General features: G+C 39.6%; 1 protein-coding gene across 4 annotated transcripts in view; it reads right to left on the bottom strand.

The window, feature by feature from the left end:
* The window catches only part of rptor (regulatory associated protein of MTOR, complex 1), a 209,058-nt gene that overhangs the window by 77,074 nt on the left and 112,402 nt on the right, over window positions 1-19,582 (bottom strand). For all 4 annotated transcript variants that reach the window (XM_028443974.1, XM_028443982.1, XM_028443990.1 and 1 more), the window contains exons 9-12: window positions 16,376-16,476; window positions 12,725-12,869; window positions 3,161-3,236; window positions 1,869-1,970 (exon numbers count right to left, since the gene is read on the bottom strand). In XM_028443974.1, coding sequence (XP_028299775.1) covers window positions 1,869-1,970; window positions 3,161-3,236; window positions 12,725-12,869; window positions 16,376-16,476 — 424 coding nt within the window. The remainder of the gene's footprint in view (window positions 1-1,868; window positions 1,971-3,160; window positions 3,237-12,724; window positions 12,870-16,375; window positions 16,477-19,582) is intronic.

Genomic DNA, 19,582 nt, shown 5'->3' with positions numbered 1-19,582 from the left:
TAGAGTTGTTGAAACATGAAACTGACCCCAACCCTGAACATGGCACCTCTCTGTACGCCTTGAATACTGTGTGTGTGTGTGTGTGTGTGTGTGTGTTACATCACACAGCACAGAGAGGAGCTGCATATAGTGTCCACATTAAAACACACAGACTGAGCTCCGTCCTTCGCCTCCCTCGCCGTTTAACGTCTCCTGGCAGAAATGCTGCATGGACGGGCTGCAGAGTGCTGAGTCAGCGGGAAATTACCATGCAACTCGAGAGGTTTCACCGTCAGCGCCTGTGATACGACGCAGCAACACGTGGGCCCCAGTGAGAGCTAAAGACCAGAGTGTGTGACAGGGTTCAGCTCCAGCAACGTCACAATAAAAGATTTGGGCGTGGTCCACATGTTCACTGCACAGCAGGAGGCGGAGCTTCCACTTAGCACGGCACGCTTCAAAAATGGAGCTGAAATGCTGGACTTTATAAAGCGTTTCCACTTTTCTGATGAACAAAAGTTCAGAATCCAGACGTGGAAGAGAATATTATCAATAAATAAATGATCATTTGCTCAGAAAAAAGATGTGAAAAACTGATAATTCCACTCAAAAGCTAGTTTTCATCTCCACTGTAAACACACACAAAAAGTTTGGTGCATTGCATTGTGGGATGTGGAGTCCTGTAAGACAATACGAATAAGTGTTTTTACTTCATTCTTACTGCATGTGATTTTTTTCTTCTCCAGACATGGAGGACAGTGATTGGCTTAACTTCATTTTTGTTCTAGTTTTTTTCCAGTATTCCCAGTGATATCACCTCACTCCACCAGACATTCAATATCAGCCGGATTCAAATCTTGACTTGGAGGCAAACACAAGAAATCATAGTTAGAAGGAAGCAAAAACACTGCTATGCATCCATCTAAAGGAATCCACATTCCACAATGCAATGTGCAAAACAATTCAGAAAATTTTAACTTTTGTTTTTTTTAGCAAAGGATCTTTAATTTACTGATCTTTGAGGCCTAAACTATGTCTTTATCGTATTAAAAATGATTGTCTTCAGCAGCGAGTAATTGAAGTTGGCCTTTGTTGATGTCTCTCTAATAAGATTTATCACAGATACAGCGACAATATCAAGTTTAAAATATAAATGACTGGGATTATAAAACGTCTTCCTGAAATTTCTCTGTAGAGCCACACATTGTACCGTAGATTATCATGGTCATGACACACACACACACGCGCGCGCACACACACACACCCTGTGCCTGTCCGTCCACATCACACTTCCCTTTACAACAATCACCAATGAGCAACAATAAAGAGCGCTGAACTATCACCGCACGTGCTGCAATACCTCAGCACACCTTGAGGGGGCACTTCTGACACTATCCTTAGTCAACCACTCTTTAGTCATGGATTGAAACATCCTTTATGCATGTGTCTAATATGTTTGTAGAGTTTATGTACGAGTATGAGTGAAGTAGTGCTAATAAAGTTAATGTTTGGAAAGGAGTTGCTCATCCAAGGATGAAATGGAAACCTTTCTTGTGCTCCTATTGGTTCGTTGATCACAGAGCTTTAACAGGGGTTTAAATCACTTATTGGTCAGGTTCTTAGGAGAATCGAAGGCTGTTGCTTGGTCCTCAAAGCATATTTATTGCACCTTTGATGTCACATAACTTAAAAAACCATCTCTAACTGTTGACAGATGCTCCGTCTTGTCATTTGTTTTCCTCTCCCATACCTTAGTATGGATCAGCTCCACACGTGTGTCCATAGCGTCCTGTTTAATCGCAGCTTTTAGTGAACCTCTGTCTATGAATTGACTTTGGATTAGTCTTGTGTGTGTGTGAGTGTGTGTGTGTGAATGTGCGTGTGTTTACCTGAAGGACAATGGGCAGCTGCTCAGGAGGGTTCCTGTTTTCTACGCCCATCGTCAGCCACACCTCAAACGCCGTCAGCTGCTCAGCGAAGAATGGACTGTGCTATGAACAGGGAACACAGAGAAAAAACATTTTGTTACACTTAATAAATAATCACACACAGAGCACAGACCCAATCTCTACTGTCAGGCTGCTCATTTATTCAGGCCTGATGCATGTAGACGTTATTCTAAGGATCCTGCATTAGTTTTGAACATAATGCGTTGATGAAATTTATATAATAGGTATAAATAATCTAACCCTAGTAGGATAATAAATTGAAAGAATTATTGGAAAAAGCTAAGAGAATTATATTTACAAATGAAGACAAACTCATCAATAAGAATAAGATAATACAATTTTAAAATATTTAAAAAAATAAAAATAAAATAAATAATCCAATCTAATAAATTATAATAATTTTGAAATTTGTTTATATATTTCCTAAACATATATTCTATACCACTTCAAAAAACAAATACAAATAGTATTTAAGTAAAATATACTGGCCAAATTAATCAATAATAATTAAACTAATCATTGTAAAATAATAAAGTGAAACAATGATTGCAAAAAGCTAATAGAATTATGTTTTTAAAAGCAAGACAAACTCATTCTGTTCACTAATTCCCTGCAGCAGAGTGAAGAAGGTGAAGAGCTGCAGCTCATCACAGGAGAATTAAAGGCTCCTCAAAGACAGAGTGCGGCGGAGAGGGCACATCTCCTTTAGTGGTCCTCGGAGGCTCAATTACAGAGGCGGTAAGTGTTTTCAGCCTGAGCGCAGAAGAAGGAAAAGGAGGAAGGGGGGAGAAAACACTCCCCAAGGAGCGATGGAGGAGACGCCCACCTACGGGGAGCAGGTAGAGGATAAAAGTGCTGCTTTGGCCCATTTTTTCCTCCTTTTCCAAGCACATGTGGCTGCACGTCTCAGGGTCTGTGACCTGCTGAAATATGTTGTGCTTTGACCCGAATCAGCCGAGACGCCACCTGCTCCATCAGCCCCCTGCTGAGACTTTCCATCACGCCTGCAAACGTGCAGGATAGGAGGGTTTTTATTGGACACGCACACATGACTCATCACACCCGACACATTTTTATGTGTGCGTGTTGGGGAGGCCGTCAGAGGTGTTACGGATGCTCGAGTCTGAGCAGAGCCACGATGAATGTCATCCATCAACGCTACACAAACTTCATCGCTCAGAGCTGCAAACTCAGCCGTTTGTCACATCGCTTCGTCGTCAGGCGCCACTTACTCTGAAGGCGGTGCCCTCCTCGATGATGGTGGGTAGCTGAGAGAGGCAGATGTCCACGGCCAGGTCCCACGCCTGCCTGCCGCCAGGGAACACACACACACACACACACAAACAGCAGGACAGTCATGGCTGAGGTGCAGAATTAACAGCGTTTTAATCACATATCGGTCTTTGTGCTGTGTGATTAACTGGAAATTAACCCAAAACTATGCAAAATATGACCACAGGCACCAGGGCTGATGGGGTCTCTCTTTTCAAAGCCTTTTGTTACCATTAGGCCAGAAAAAAAAGCACCGACATCAGGGTAAGAAGTGGAAATAGAAGAAAAAAAAAAGCTCCAGAGGAATAAAAGTCAAAGACTGTGTTTGAAATGTCACACTCTGTACTATACACTACAAACTCAATGAGTACATACTGTCTACTATATACTATAAGTATGATTAGGATGATCACCATTCTCACTGAAGTATACTTCCAAGTTTCCCAAGATACATTTCAAACCTACAACAATAAAAACCCGAAGCACACTGAGGCTAAATATCTCTGTTAATTCTCCACATGTGAAAATTATGAAATGATGTGGTCAGTTGATCCAGAAAACTTGAGTCGACATTTCAGACATTTTTGGAGACCCGGCATTGTGCTACTGACAAAACCTCCAGTTAACTTCAAAACAAGAGCCCTATTTACAAAAGCATTGAAAACTAATGGAAGACAGGAAGAGATGCTTTTGTTTTGAAAGGAGGATGTTTAATTTTTAGTTTGAAGCCGGGATCATCCCAGGATGATTTTACGTTCTGCATCATGGGGCGGTTGAGTGTGACTAGCGTGCCCACCATGCATACTTAAAAAATGTCCCCATATAGTATACATTCGGTTCTTTCTCATGTACTCAACCTTTGCATACTATCTAATGTGAACGCACTACATTCTGATTTTGACGTCAGACCTAGTATGAGTAGTACATTAGTATGTAATTTTTGTATATTGTGTCATTTTGTGTTTTAACTGTTGTGTTTTCCTTTTACATTTCATTGTCAAAAGAATCCTTTGATAAACTATTCAAAACAATGCAATTTCACTAAAAATAAATCTTGAATAAAATAAAGGATTAATACAAATGAAGAAGAAGCCTATTAATTTAAATTATGCTTCTATAGTAAACAATGCAAAACTGCATAATAGTTTTTTCTTTTTAAAAGTGCAACTAAAAATGTTTTTTGTGCCTTAACAATTGGACTTTAAAAAAAAAAAAAAACAGTTTCGGTGCTAAAGGGGTAAGGAATCATTTATGAACATGTTTAAGAGTAGAAGGCGGCCAGAAAGAAAGAAGAAGCAGATTCCGCCCGCAGCCCACACTGTTAAACAAGAGAAGGATAAATAGATATAGTTTAAAAAAAGTACTGCGATTAAATTTTCAGAATATCGATGTGAACCGTAATACCTATGAATCGATTTTTAACTACCTTACGATTAATCGTTACATCCCTAGTTTTAGAGGAACACACAAGACTGGACTCATTTTGTTTATACTGTACTACAGGTTACAATTATTATGTACAAAATGCTAAAGGGCAGAAACAGTAAAGTGATTAGTAACTAAATCCAATGAAAGCAGTGTTTAAATACTGCATCAACAGATGGTAGAGGCTATTAAAACACTTACAGTGAATAAGGAGAGAACGAGATACAAAGGCAGACAGTGAGAGAGTAAAGGATGTATAAATCCTCCATGTTTGTGCTACAGTTTTTGGTTGGTTTTGGTGAGTGAAAAATAACAAAACTATTATTTTACAGTGTTTCCAACCCATCACTCACTCCTGTTCTTCTCCTCTTCTCTGGATTTCCAGCCCGAGGTCCTGGATCGGCCAGCGAGGATCCTTTAATCCTTCTCTCGACACCAGCTCCACTCTCATGGTCCTCATTTCTAATTCATGTGCTTATGTAACTTTTTTTTTCTCTCCTCCTCGGCTCCCAGAGGCTCGCTGGGGCTTTTTTCCTCTTCGTTAGCAAAAAGTCAGAGTTGAGCCACACTCACGCTCAATGCTGTACGAAGGATGCCCAGTTTACATTAAGGGCCTGTACTATGACACTGGATAAATATATCTAGGATATCTCTCCGTTAGCGTCACTGAACCAAACATTCTCCGTCACAGAGCAGCTGTACTACAAAGCTGGATATCAAAACGTTCACTTAACCTAAAGTTTTCCAACCTGGCTACGTGCACGCTCACATAAAAGGGGCGGCGATGGCAGCGTCAGACTAATCACAAACACGGAGAAACTGTGCAGAGAAAATTACGATTTAAAAACCACAATTCAGACCAATTTTGTTGACATTTAGTGTATTTTTGTTGTTGTTTTGTGTGTTTACCGAGTCACTTGTCTTATTTGTTGATATTTAGTATATTTTTGTTGTTGTAAAGTTGATTTTTGTGGTCATTTGGATCAATTTGTGTCGTCATTGACTTTTAAACATCAGTTATAATGCTGTTTGTACACCTTTTCATAGACAGTCGTTCAAATGGCTGTGAATCTGGAACCTTTTTTTGTGTGTGTGTGTTTCTTTAAACGAACAAACAGTGATTTGGTAAAAGTTTATCCTCCATCCAAAAGCTTTACTCTCTGAGACGTGAGAAACTAAACGAGTGTGAGCGGCGGCATTATATGGGATTACTTGTTCGGTGGTAAAAAGCAGAATAAATGAGTTTGACAGAGCTGTAAACAAGTGTGAGTGTGTGCATTCAGCAGCTCTAAGAAGAGCATCTGAGTGTAAAATGTGTTTTCCTCCAACAGAAAAGCATCACAGAGGCATTTTGGTTGTGATTATATTATGACTTGTGGGACTGAGGCGGGTGTTGATGTAATGGAGCTGTGTGTAAACGAGCAGAGCGAGCGCTCCAATCAGCAAAGACTCCTCACAGGAAGGACGACACAACTTTAGCTCCCAGGATGTCAGCAAATACAAATGACCTCATACCAGTGTGTGTGTGTGTGTGTGTGTGTGTGTGTGTGTGTGTGTGTGAGTCTAGCATAGTGTGATGTGAGTCTGAATCGTAGTATGTGTGTTTTAGTCTCTCTATAATGATGTCACCCTTTTAGAGCTGTAGTCTTTAGTCCTATATGGAAACACTTTTTGTTCTACTGAATGAACTGGTGCTTCCATCCTGAGAGTAGTCGATACATCATGTATTAAGAAAAGGAAGGGAGAGAGTCAGGGCTCTGAAGCAGCTGGAATCCTGTAAAAACTATGACCAATCCGTGCCATTCGGTCCAGATGGAATCAACCAATCAGATGCCTTCATGTCTCATCCTGCTCCACCCCCTACCCTCTCCTTGTGTCTACACTCCAAAATGTGCTGAAATGGCTGAGTCGGCCCTATGCACGTTTAGGGTTGTGGGGGCGTGGCTTGGGACGAAGCCCTAATGGGAGGGGGAGGAGGAGGTGGAGCTAAAAGGAGGTTGAAATGTGCTAGCTTTCAAACACGGTGGACTACACCTTTAATCTGTGTGTGTTTGAATGTGCCTGTACATTGTATTAGTTTGAATTTTTGAGTGTGTGTATTTATGTTTTTACAAGTCTGTCATATGTGTGTGTGTGTGTGTGTGTGTGTGTGTGTGTATATTTTGAGTCACTGTGAGTCTAAATCTTATGAGTGTGTTTATTTGTGTTGTTACAAATCTGGACTCTGTGTGTGTGTGTGTGTGTGTGTGTTGGTGACGAACATCGAGCAGATGGCTGCTGACTTGTCTCTTTTTTCTCTGTCACCTGAAGATTGTTGCACTGTCACCAACTCACAGACATGAAGCAGCACACGCGCGCGCACACACACACACACACACACACACACACACACACACACACACACACACACACACACACACACACACACACACACACACACACACACACACACACACACACACACACACACACACACACACACACACACACAGTTAATGCTCATTTCCGGACATCAGCGTCGGTCGTCCACCTTTAACTTTCATCTGTGACACTAAAAGCTGGCCCTCACTTGTTAAAGCTAATATTAAACAATGGTGCAGTGTGTATGAGTTGGTGATACACACACACATACACACACACATACTGCATCGTGCCAAAGGAGGAGGAGAGGACTCACGCCTGCTCCAAAGACTGAAGGAGCCAAAAAGAGAATCCTGGCTGTTACACAACAAGCCTCCTTCAGGCAGAGAGAGTTATTTTTTTATTCCTTCCTCAACACAAGCCCAGAAAATGAGTGGGTGGGATGTAGGGAGGCATTTAAAGAAGAAGAGAAACAATAGAAGGTGGGAGATGTTTGTGTAACAAAGCGATGCTGCACTAATTGGAAAACATGGAGCAGTGATCAGTGATCAGCCCTGAAGTCAAAGCAGCACAATGTGAGCTTTAAAAATAAGTTGTTATTATTACAACTGTAAATCTGTTGTTTATGATGCCAGGGGGGATGTTTGCATACCATTCAGACTACATGGGACGCCATTAGTGTGTTTTCAGAGGTCAAGGTCTGACCAGCCTTGGCAATATATCGAGATTTCTATGTTTCTATTACAATATCACCTGCAACAATATATTAATAGCTCATTGTGTATTACAATACTATACTCGTAAGAGTCGCTGCTTACTCCTTCATAAATATAGTACATTTTAAAAACAGGGTTACAACGTTCTTTACCATGGTGGCCCTAAAAGCTCACAGCACAGCACAGCACAGCACAGCACAGCACAGCACAGCACAACACAGCACAACACAACACAACACAACACAACACAACACAACACAGCACAACACAACACAACACAACACAACACAACACAACACAACACAGCACAACACAGCACAGCACAGCACAACACAAAATCCCTTGAGAGCTCAGAACACAACACGGAATGACAAACGCAACAACACAATGGACTGAGGTATCTGCAGCAGATCCTGATCCTGAATAAATGTTCCTGTGTTTTTTATTTAGTTGATTCTTCTTTTGTTTTGGCCCCACGGGTGTTCATGTTGGACTTTACTGAATTAAAATAACATTTCCACTATATTCAATGAAACTGAAGTGAGGAATTATCACAAAAGGACAAGTAAGCATCCGGCATGAGGCTGCCATGAATGGCTTTTAAAAAAACAAGAGCATTTGGTATAATTCCTGACACTACCTGGATGGCAGCAGTCAAAAAAACTAAACAATACAAAAAGTGAATAAGATTTGTTTTTCCAGCAAACCCAAGAGATGATGGACTGCATTAAGAGCTGGGAAATACGAAGCAAGGTTTTTTGTTCCTTAAACCATTCCTGATTCATGGCAGAGTGTCATCAGCTAAAAGCAAACACTACCATTGTTTATAGTTGTAATGATTTGGCTATGACTAAACAGAAAGTGACTTTTCCTCATTGCTTTTACATGCGTGGAGTCCCTCTAATGTGTCTACTGTGCGTTCGTGAAAATGTAAATGCAACCATGTTTCCAATGTGCATGTTGGAGGTATTAACAGCAGCAATAAACAACAACAAACCCAGCTCTGGTGTGGATCCGCCTGTGGCAGCGTAGAGCCAACCGTACGGAGTGCAACAACAGAAAGAGTCAGCGCATAAATATAAATGAGATACAAACACATGTACTTACTTAGCACGGACGAGGGGTAGACATATGCTCGAGGGAAGGAGCAAGTAAAAACACCCACATGCTTTGGCTCACACTTGCAAAAACATTTTTATTAAATTTTGAGAGGTTTGAAAATATAGTTTAGGATGATTTTAATTTAACTATAAAAAATACCCCAGACAAAAATGACTGAAAGCTAACGCAAAAGCAGAGTGTCTGAGGGGGACGGGTGACGGATTCTTAGAATGGCTTTGCTAAACCTTGTTCCTAAATATAGAACATTTTTTTTCTTTCTTTGCACTTCATTAACAAAGAGGTTTATTATAACTGTTCTAAAATCTGTGATTGCAAATATGTTATTTTTATGAGATTTGAAGAAGGATCTAGATTTGTATTTTGTATTTTAAACAGTTACACTTTTTAAAATTTTGCCACGATGGGGGGGCTCTGAGAACTTTTCATTTTTCAAGCAGAGGACCAGCAGAAAAACGCGTGACCTGCTCACATATACACTATATCATATTGCTCTCTACTGCCCCCACTGGCCAGGATTAGTATCTAAAACACTGTCAGCCAACAGCGAGCAAGAAAACACATCCAACAACACAACCACTTTGCTATCGAAATATTTTTGACCAATTCAGTAAAATGCACGGCACCCCCGCCGGCCTCACATGGTCAAATATCATTGGTCCAGGTCTGAGTTCTCCAAATAATTTTAAATAAAGAGAGAAGACTTTAACACTTCTGTGTCCTTCATTCTATTCTATTGCATGTTAGCTCTGTTGGGATTTTGTATCTTTTGGTGTTTTTCAAGTAAGTAGCCCTTAAAAGCACATTGCTTTTATGGCAAGGTTGTGCTTGAGCACACAAATGGTTACATACGCCAAAACAACAAGTAAATGGGATAATAATGCTTGTGTTGGTGCTGTGTTTTTACATCTAAAAACGCATTTGACACTGTCAAACGTGACATTTTATTATCTAAACAAACATATTTCAACTTCGCCTCAAATGCTATTCAATGGATAAAGACTCAAGGAAACAGTGTGTTAACATTAACAGTGTAAAATCGTTGATGTCCCCCTCGGTGTGCCTCAAGGGTCAATACTCAGTCCCATATTATTTTCTTTATGTATAAACAACCTTCCTAACACTTGTGTTGATGTTGAATTTCAAATGTATGCTGATGATGAAGTCATCGACACAAGTGCAAAAAGTATTGAAGAGGCTTCTGCCATCCTGACCTTCGCTCTGGTAAATGAATGGCTTTTTAAATCCTGCCTGCTACTCAATGCAAAAAACAGTTTGTATGATGTTCACTAAACAGTCTCACGACATAAAACAATCTGGTGTATTTTTAAGAGGAGAAGAATCAGAAATTGTCTCGGAATTTGAATACGTTGGTGTGACCCTTGACTCCACATTAAGTTTTAAAAAACATGTAAAAAGAATATTGAATACAGTCAAATTTAATCTCCAAAATTTTAAACAAATGTGTCAATTCCTACCATTTGGGGTTGTCAAGGTGTTTTTACATTATATGACTTATCACATAGTGAATATTGTTTTTCAACTTGGTCATTCGATGGTGTGAACTCTATAAAATGTCTTTGATAATATTTTACAAAAACATAATCTATTAAGCCTAGCTCTGTCTGTGAAGGCCTATAAATTATGGAACAGTCTTCCCCTCACTGGAATGTCCCACATTTCCTTTATTTAAACCAAACTTAAAGTGTGGCTTAAAGCAAACTAGTCTCGTGACCATTAAGTGACTCTTCTTTTACTTTTCTTGTACTTATTCATTTCTGTTACATTGTTTGATGTATTTTATGTATTTCTGTCATCTGCCTAGGGACTACGGATGTGAATTAGCCCTGTGGCTATAATCTGGCATGTTTACATCTGTTTTTGTTGTTTCAATGTAGATGTGCATTAATGTGCATTGTCCCTATCAAATAAATAAATAAATAAATAAACAACAGCAGCAATGGCGATGTCAAAGGGTTCACATTGGTGTGATAAAGAGAGTATCCAGTTCTAACTAGACAAGGTACACAAACATTCCCAACAGTTATCCAGTCAAATTCTTTCTGTTACCATTAAAGACTCGCATGGTTTGAAATTTAGGATTTTTGATTTCCGTGAAACCAGCTCCAAGTTTCCTTTAGGCAGATCGGAGCTTTAAGAGGTACATCTCATGAAGAGATGTAGCTTCTTTTGTAGCTTCTGGTTGGGCAGTGGAAACTTCCTGTTTGTCATGTGGAAACTTCGAGCAAATTCGAGCAAAACAGAAAAGACATAAATCCACCTCCTGCCCCCACCAACAAGATCTAGACCTGTTCGATCATCAGTTACCTTTGCCTGGTTTCATTTGACATTTGCATTTATGGACGTCAGGGAAATGTGGATTGGTGTTACATGGGTGGAGCAGGTTCTTTGATATCTCGCCCAGATAGATTTATCGACACCTGATCAATCAGAGTGAGGTGAAATGGTCCAAACCCCCACAATCAGAGCTCATCCCTCACTCCCTTTCCCACACATTCAGGATTAGCAGGTAAACAGATACACATCCTTGTAGGGACACTGTAGTCAAAGTGAAGGGGGGATTAAAGGTCCCGTATTATACAAATTTACCTTTTTAATGGTTTTCTAATAGGAATATGTATCTCCATAGCCTTACTATGAAATAACATTAATAAAATTCTACACGTATGATCCCTTGTTTGCTCCACATTTTGTGAAATGTGTGCTCAGGCAGGCGAGTTTGAGTTTGCTCCGTTTATGATGTCATAAGAGGAATACCTCTTCCTTCGGCCCCTCCCACAGGGAGGTGAGCTCCACCCTCACTATTACTTTGCAGGTTAACAGACACGGTAAAGACTGGACGAGCCTTAGCAGAGACTCTCAGGACCCAGTGGCTGAATGTTTATCTTTGATGGTACCCAAATACATTCCCAAATGTTCTTTGTGTGTGTGTCGGCACTTCATTGAGGACTGCTTTGAAAACATGGGCCTGTACAGAGCTAGCTTAGCTTAAAAACTCTGGATAAAGCAAGATGTGCTGCCAATACTTCATGAGTCAAGCACAAACGTGGAAGATAAGTTCATATAATTTTTTTTTTTTTTTTACTGCATAAGTCTAACTAGCATGATAAGGTGCTAGCTGTTAAAATGTCAGTGTAACGTTAGCACGGTGGCTAACACTGCTCAGTTGCTGCTGCTAATGTTGTTAGCATTAACCCACAAAAGGAAACGATCAACAAAAGACATACAATTTTAACTGCTACCAGAGTGGGACATGAAGTGGGCGTGGTCAGACACAGCTCATTTGCATACCAGGAAGTAGACTCAGAAACAGCCTGTTCTAAGGGAAGCGTTTTGGGCAATATACTTCTGGTATGGAAAGCACACTCCAAAACCTGCAGACATTTACAACTTATCTCGCAAGAGGAATAGGATATTTTTACTTGCTTCTGCTTTATAACTATTCAGATTACAGGTCTACCACAAGCAATGCAGAGGAGTAGCATCTCCACTCTGAGCTCCTCCTGGATGGCTGAGACACAGCCAACATTACTTTCCCAAACCTCCCCTTCCCTCTTCCTTGTTTAAAGCAAACAGACTAACATGAACACAGCACAAACCACAGTCAGTATCTCTTTATAAAACAGAAATAGAGCTTCACAGTGAGGTTCCTAATTTATGACCACGTTGGTGTTGAGACAATTTAAGACCAAAGCATTGTACATATATTTATACTTAAATAACTCAATAGTGTCTTAAAGGGAACCACTTCAAATCATTAAATGTGCATCTGAGATCCAATCATGTGTGGTGAACACTCAGTATCACGTCTAATCACTGCTGTTAGCCTGTTGTGAGGCGTTTAAGTGTGCATGTGTGTGTGTTTGTGTGTGTGTGTCTTACCACATGGCGTGCATGTATGTCGGGGGCAGGCGGGGGCTGCTGACTGGCGTGCAGTTGTATGACCTCATGATCCGCTCTGCCAACAGAAAATTGCGGAACAAGCTGGCGACCAGAAGGTCCTGACGAAACAACTTCTGGAACAAATCTGTCAAACGAAAAGAGAGCGTGACAGTGTTGACAAACACGACACACATATTTACTATTATTCCAGCTCTTCCATTAATAGTTAACAGATGTTTTCTGTCACTGCAGAGAAGTTATACTGTGATGCAGGTGTAACGTTTCTGTTAAATAGATTGAAACAAATCACAAATGTGTTACATAGAAGGTTCATGGCTTGTTGCCTTTTTGGTATAACCATCTATTTAACACTGCTCTAGAGACCTTCATGTGTTTATGGGATTAGTTCATCAGCAGCCACTTCATTTGGTACGCTACTGCCTCTTTAACAGGAAGTGATGTTCAGTTTGTCCTGATTTTGTCCACTAAACTGTGTGTAATCATGTGTAGACGCACGAGTGGATAAACAACAGGACAAACGGATGGACAAAAATAAAGGACGGATGGATGGATAGACAGATGGATAAATGGATGGATGCACTAACAAAAGGACGGATGACTGGATAGACAGATGGACAAAAAAAGGACGGATGGATGGATGGACAGACAGATGGACAGATAAATGGATGGATGGATGGAAGAAATAACAGATGTACAGTTGGTTGAATGGATGGTTTAACAGAAGATCAAAGGGATGAACGAATAGACGGATGAAAGGATGTGCGGTAGGATGGCTGTCTAAATTTTTCATTGGATGGTTGGATGGATGGATGGACAGAATGATAGATGGATTGATTGATGATGGCTGGAAAGACAGATGGACGGACAGCTGTACGGTTGGTTGGATGGATAGACGAATGGATGGACAGAAGGATGAACGGATGCATGGATGGATTGATTTACTGCTTTGTGGGATGGAAGGAAGGATGGTCAAACAGAAGAAGAAACAGATGGATGAATAGAAGGATGAAAGGATGTGCAGTTGGATTGCTGGATAGATTGTTGGATGAGGGTTAGATGGATGGATGAATCAGTCATAGCTACATTAGCTTTAGCTCATTAACAGTTGTGTGTAGCCTGTATGTAGCCAATGGTGTTGGATGCTTCATTACCACCTCAGCCCAGTGGCTCTCAAAGCAGCCGTCAGCACCGTCACATTGCTATTCAAACTCAGATACAGTTTTGGTCTCGAGGGAGTGTGTGGGAGTGTGTGTGTGTGTGTGTGTGTGTGTGTGTGTGTGTGTGTGTGTGTGTGTGTGTGTGTGTGTGTGTGTGTGTGTGTGTGTTTGTGTGTGTGTGTGAGTGAGTGAGTGAGTGGTTGTGTGAGTGGTTGTGTGAGTGTGCGTCACACACAGGTAGAGAGGAGGGCGTTGCTTGTCCAGTGAGGACAGATGGCCACACACAATATATTTATGACTGTAATCTGATGCATGAATACTTTTATTATTATTTTACACCAAACAGCCACAGACTGCACCAGACTTTAAACAAAGGTATAGATAGTGAACATGGGAAGCTAAACACACATTTAATGACAAGAAATAAATAGTACAGAGACTCTTATTACATCATCAACTTTCATGTCAGCATTTAGAATAATAACCAAATTAAGCATTAATACGGAAAGGAACAAAGGGTTTGTGTGTGTTTGATGTTGATATGTTTATTTTAGTGAAAGTATTTTTGTTATAATTTTGTGTGTTTTTGTATATTTCTCTGTCATTCTGTCTGTTCTGGTCGATGTTATTAGTCATTTTTGTGTATTTTTGTTCTCTTTTTTGTGTGGATTTTTCATTTACATTTTTATTTTATGTTTTGTAGACTTTTGTAGTCATCTCGGGTCTTTTTGGAGTCATTTATCTGTCATTTTGTGTCTTTATGAAGTCATTTTATGTGTTCGTTTAAGGCGACGCACGAAATCAGACCAAGGCCCATGAGCAGCCTCTGGGTTGCCAGATTCCCATGTCTGGTACCCTGGTTATTGCTTTAATCAAGAAAACCTTGAAAGTCTCTGGTGATGAATTAATGAAAATAATTAAGAAGAACCGACTGATGCGTGTTAAATTCTGCTGCTGTGCACTCTGCAGTTCTATTTTATCACCAGCGGCCTCATTTGGGCTGCCCCACAGCGGCACCACATGGACTATTTCATTTTTCATCCTTGCCTGGACGTCTTTGTCCAGGGACTTCTTCACAGCCCAAAAACACAAAGCTGCCTTCAATGATTCAGCTGATGGGAAACACTGTGATAAATCAACTCCAATACTAATGCCTGGTTTAGGAAACAACAATCCAAGTCAAAAGTAAACCTTCCTGTTGTCGGACAAAATTAATTTCTAAGTTGTAAAAATGTCTTCTAGCGCATGCAGGGAGGGGCGTAGGAATATTGTAAACAACTGCAGAAGTTCGAACTCTCACACGTGACGGAATCATTAAAGACAAAATCGTCACACACGAGGAAAGCGGAAGAGAAAGTAAAGTCCAAGATGGATTGAAAGAGACCAAATATTGGTGGATTTAATAAGAAATATCAGCTGGAAGATCCTCCTGGATGATCAAACCTCCGTGGAAGGGATTTGAAAACGAAGGAGACACTGGGAGAAACTTATCCTATAGGAAGTTATGATACATTTTCCATCATCTGGTCTAGACCTCATGACCTCCTGTCTCCACTGACAACAGACAGAATAAAGCTCAGAGTCAGCATGGGACGATATGATGCAAAATTTCACAGCTAATTATTATTAAAGTTTATATTGAATTATTATTTACTGTTTTGTAAGCATTTTCATTAAAAAAAATATATATGAATATATATATTTATTTTTTCTATATGTTTCTCATTGTTTCAATAATTAAATAATTTAAAGGTTTATATGACATTCTTTGTTTACATATCATGTAATACATAATAAAGGTGATTGACTTGATTCAGTTTTTTTTTTGTTTTGTTATAAAGAGAAAAATAATTTTTTTAAACATTATAGACAGTAACAACTTATTTATCTACTAGACTGAAGAAAATGTCAAGTAATTTGAGTATACCGAGGTTGGGCCAAGTGTAGTGGTCCACCCTAGTGGAAGTGAAACAACAGTTTTCACACGTCACTTCCTTAACTTGGAGAAACTCAGAATGTCTCTGACCAACAGCGATTTCGGTGGAGTGTCTAATATGTCCAATAAACATTACAAACTGTAACTATGAGCTCTGATAACTCAACCAATGAGTAGAGGGTGTTTTACCTGTTTTATAAATCCATGGAAATGCACAGATTTCCCACTGAACCTGAACGTAGCAGTGGTGACACATTTGGTCAAGCACGCTTAAAATTACAATAACTCAACATTTGTCGTTTCAGAAAAAAAAATCTAAATTTCTGAAAGCTCAGATGTTCCTCTTTAAAAAATGTGTTGTCATGGTAATTTTACACATGCATGTGGTTGAAGGATTCAAACGGCCGCTTTTATTTAAAAGTTGGGAATAAAATGATGCTTAAAACTTAAATAATCAGGCTTTTGTATAATGAGGAGGTTGTGGCCTTCTTAATAGATTACCTACCCAGTACAGCGCTACCGTGTGTCTGGCCTTACCTCGAGGCAACACGTTCCAGGCGATGGTGTCTGTAATGGCTGTAAAGATCCAGTTGAGCTCTCCGAGAGGCGTCCGTCTGTCGTTGAGGCGTCCGGGGATCCTGAAACACACACAGATGCTCGAGGTCTGCGATGAAAACAGAAAGCTGATGTTTTTGTCTTTGTCCTTTTGAACCTCCCGACACCTCTGAGGATGTAAACAACTTCTCACAATGATTGTTAAAGCTGAACATTCACGTGGTCGACTCACTGGAGCAGGTCCACAAATTTAAATCCTACAGCTATACGTATCAACATCAGATGGGAAATGTAATGCAGAAGAAGAAGAGAACCATGGAGGCTAAAGAAGCTTTTAAGAAACACAAACCGTTCACAATAATCATAATGGCATGGATTTATACAGCGTTTTTTTCAAGGAAACTCAAAGCGCATTACAGAAACCATTATTCATTCACACACATCAGTCATACTGGTGGTGGTAAGCCACAATGTAGCCACAGCTGCCCTGGAGAATACTGACAGAAGCACCTGATTATAAGGCGCACTGTCGATTTTTGAGAAAATTAAAGGATTTTAAGTGTGCCTTATAGTCCGAAAAATACGGTACATTTTCAATTATCCATATTTAATTACAATTTCATTACGATGACCGTCATTTTTTCCAATTACGATTAAATTACAATTATTATTTCCCCCCAGAAAATCAATTACAATTATTTTCTCAATTACTAAAGTTCAATTAGAATTTTACTAACTTTTATTTATATAGAGCTTAAAAACAGCCCATATGGCACTAAAGCGTTTTACTCATGATCCCATGTAGTACGTTATTAGGTGTCCCGTGTATGCTCATCATTTATAGGCCAGTTGTGATAATTGTATGTGCTTTTGTGTTTGTATGTTAGAGTTGTAGCATCTTCACCTTTACATTTTAGGGCATCGATTATAATATCTGTCCCAATAAAGGACAAGAGATGGAATTTAGAATTAGCTATAAACTATTTACATACTGTCTATTATATCATAACTCTAACCCCTAATCCAGGGGTCTGCAACCTGCGGCTCTGGAGCCTCATGTGGCTCTTTGACTTTTACGCAATGGCCCCCTGTAGCTTTAAAAAAGTATTATAATAACGAATTGTTATGTCTTACAGATGGTATTGATGATTAATAACATTAACTTCAAATAAAATTATGGCAAAACAATTTGTTAACTTAAAAATAAATTAATTTGCGCAATAAGTCGGCCACCTTCCTACTTCAGCTAAGTTTTAAATCCCTGCAAAGATAACTAAACTAACAAAAAAGACTATTCTGGAAGAAAACAGAGATTTTATATGTGTGGGGAAAGATTTATTTAACTGTCATTTTAATATGCATACTTGATATGTTGCAAGAAATCAGCATATGTAGGCTGACATGATCATGTGTTATCAAATTCAAGTTATATTATGTAGCCCTTCAAATCCATTAATTCATAAAATTATTCGATATTATTTTATAAACTTATTTGTCTTCATAAAGAAGTTTTGTTTTTTTCTTTCTCTGGCTCCAGAATGACTTTAATCCAGGTGAGATTAGACAAAATGGCTGCTATGGGAGCAAAGGTTGCAGACCACTGCCCTGACCCTTACTCATAGGCAGTGTTTGGAATAACGGCGTTTAAAATAACGGCATTAGGTAACGGCGTTTGTTTTTCAGTAACGGGGTAATCTAACTTATTACTTTTTACGCCGTTACAACACGGTTAACGTTACTGAACGTTAAATGAGGTGCGTTACATGCATTGATTGAATAAACTGTGATCTGAAAGAAACCCTAGTGAGGAGGTGGGTTAGAAACAAGGTGAGCGATTATGATTGGCTAAGGCGACGTCATGTTTCATGGTAGCCAATCAGAGCCAGTGTTTTTAACTCATGTGCCAACACGTGAGACAGACAGACAGACAGACAGACAGACAGACACAGACACAGACTACAGATTTGATGAAGCAGCAGAGATGGTGAGCGTGGAGCAGTCTGATGAAAAGTTGTCATTTTTAAGGTGACGATACAAACACTACTTTAAATTAATTGTGGTCAAAGGCAAGAAGGTGTGTGTGAAGTGTTCATTATATCCAGGAGTGAAGACTTTGTCCACATCTGTTGTAAGCAACTCTAATTTAATGAAACACCTCACGATACATGCATCTAAAAAATCTGAATTCTTTGACATATAGCAACTTTTTTTTAACAGTAACGCAAATAGTTACTTTCCTTGGTAATAGTTACTTTTATTATAGAGTAATTCAGTTACTAACTCAATTACTTTTTGGAACAAGTAGCGAATAATTATAACTAATTACTTTTTTAAAGTAATCCCAACACTGTTCATAGGTAGAAAAACTTGATGTGTTAACTGTAGAACTTCAACATGGTTCCCCAGTTTTATGCCAATTACAATTCAATTAAAAATACACCATAATTGTATTTAATTATCAATTACAATCATAATTGACCCCACCCCCGCCTCTGACCACCATAAACATTCATACACAAATCATGCCCATTCATACGAGGCCATGTGGGTAAAGTGCCTTGCCCAAGGACACAATGACTTGGATAGAGCAGGATTTGAAACCCCCAACCCTTTGGTTATTGGAGGACCCACTCTACCACGGTCGATCAATGTACAATGAACAACAACAAACACACAAAGATATTTTTTAAAAGACATGAAATAGAGAAAGAAGAAAGGAAGGAAAAGAACTCCAACCAAGTAAAACGTGTAGGACTGGAGACGCTCTGTATAACTGGATAACAAGGCAACAGTTCAAGCATCTCACACAGCAGAGAAGAATGTCAAACACAACAAGTCGGCCCGAGCTGACGCTCACAATGACGTCAGGACCAGAGTGGAGTGCTGGGCTTGAATGGAACGAGAGCGTTTGTTACTAAATCCAATCATACTTCAACATGTTTCCAGAACAAAAATTTTATTTTTCTATTGGATGCTGTGATATCAACAGCGGGACATTTAGAAGAGACGCTCTTTATTCCTGCACGCACACAGCCACACTTACGTAAACACAACACGAGTGTGTGTGTGTTCAAGTCTTGCCAGCACTGCACTGATGGTAACCAGCTTTAGCAGTGTGTGTGTATGTGTGTGTGTGCGCGAAGGAGGAGGAATGAGACATCTATCTACATCATCCAATGACCAATATTT

Source organism: Gouania willdenowi, chromosome 1 (genome assembly GCF_900634775.1).
Source record: "Gouania willdenowi chromosome 1, fGouWil2.1, whole genome shotgun sequence".
In the NCBI taxonomy this organism is placed as follows: domain Eukaryota; kingdom Metazoa; phylum Chordata; class Actinopteri; order Blenniiformes; family Gobiesocidae; genus Gouania; species Gouania willdenowi.
The sequence above is the reverse complement of the archived record's forward strand: the minus strand, read 5'-3'. Positions and strand labels throughout refer to the sequence as shown.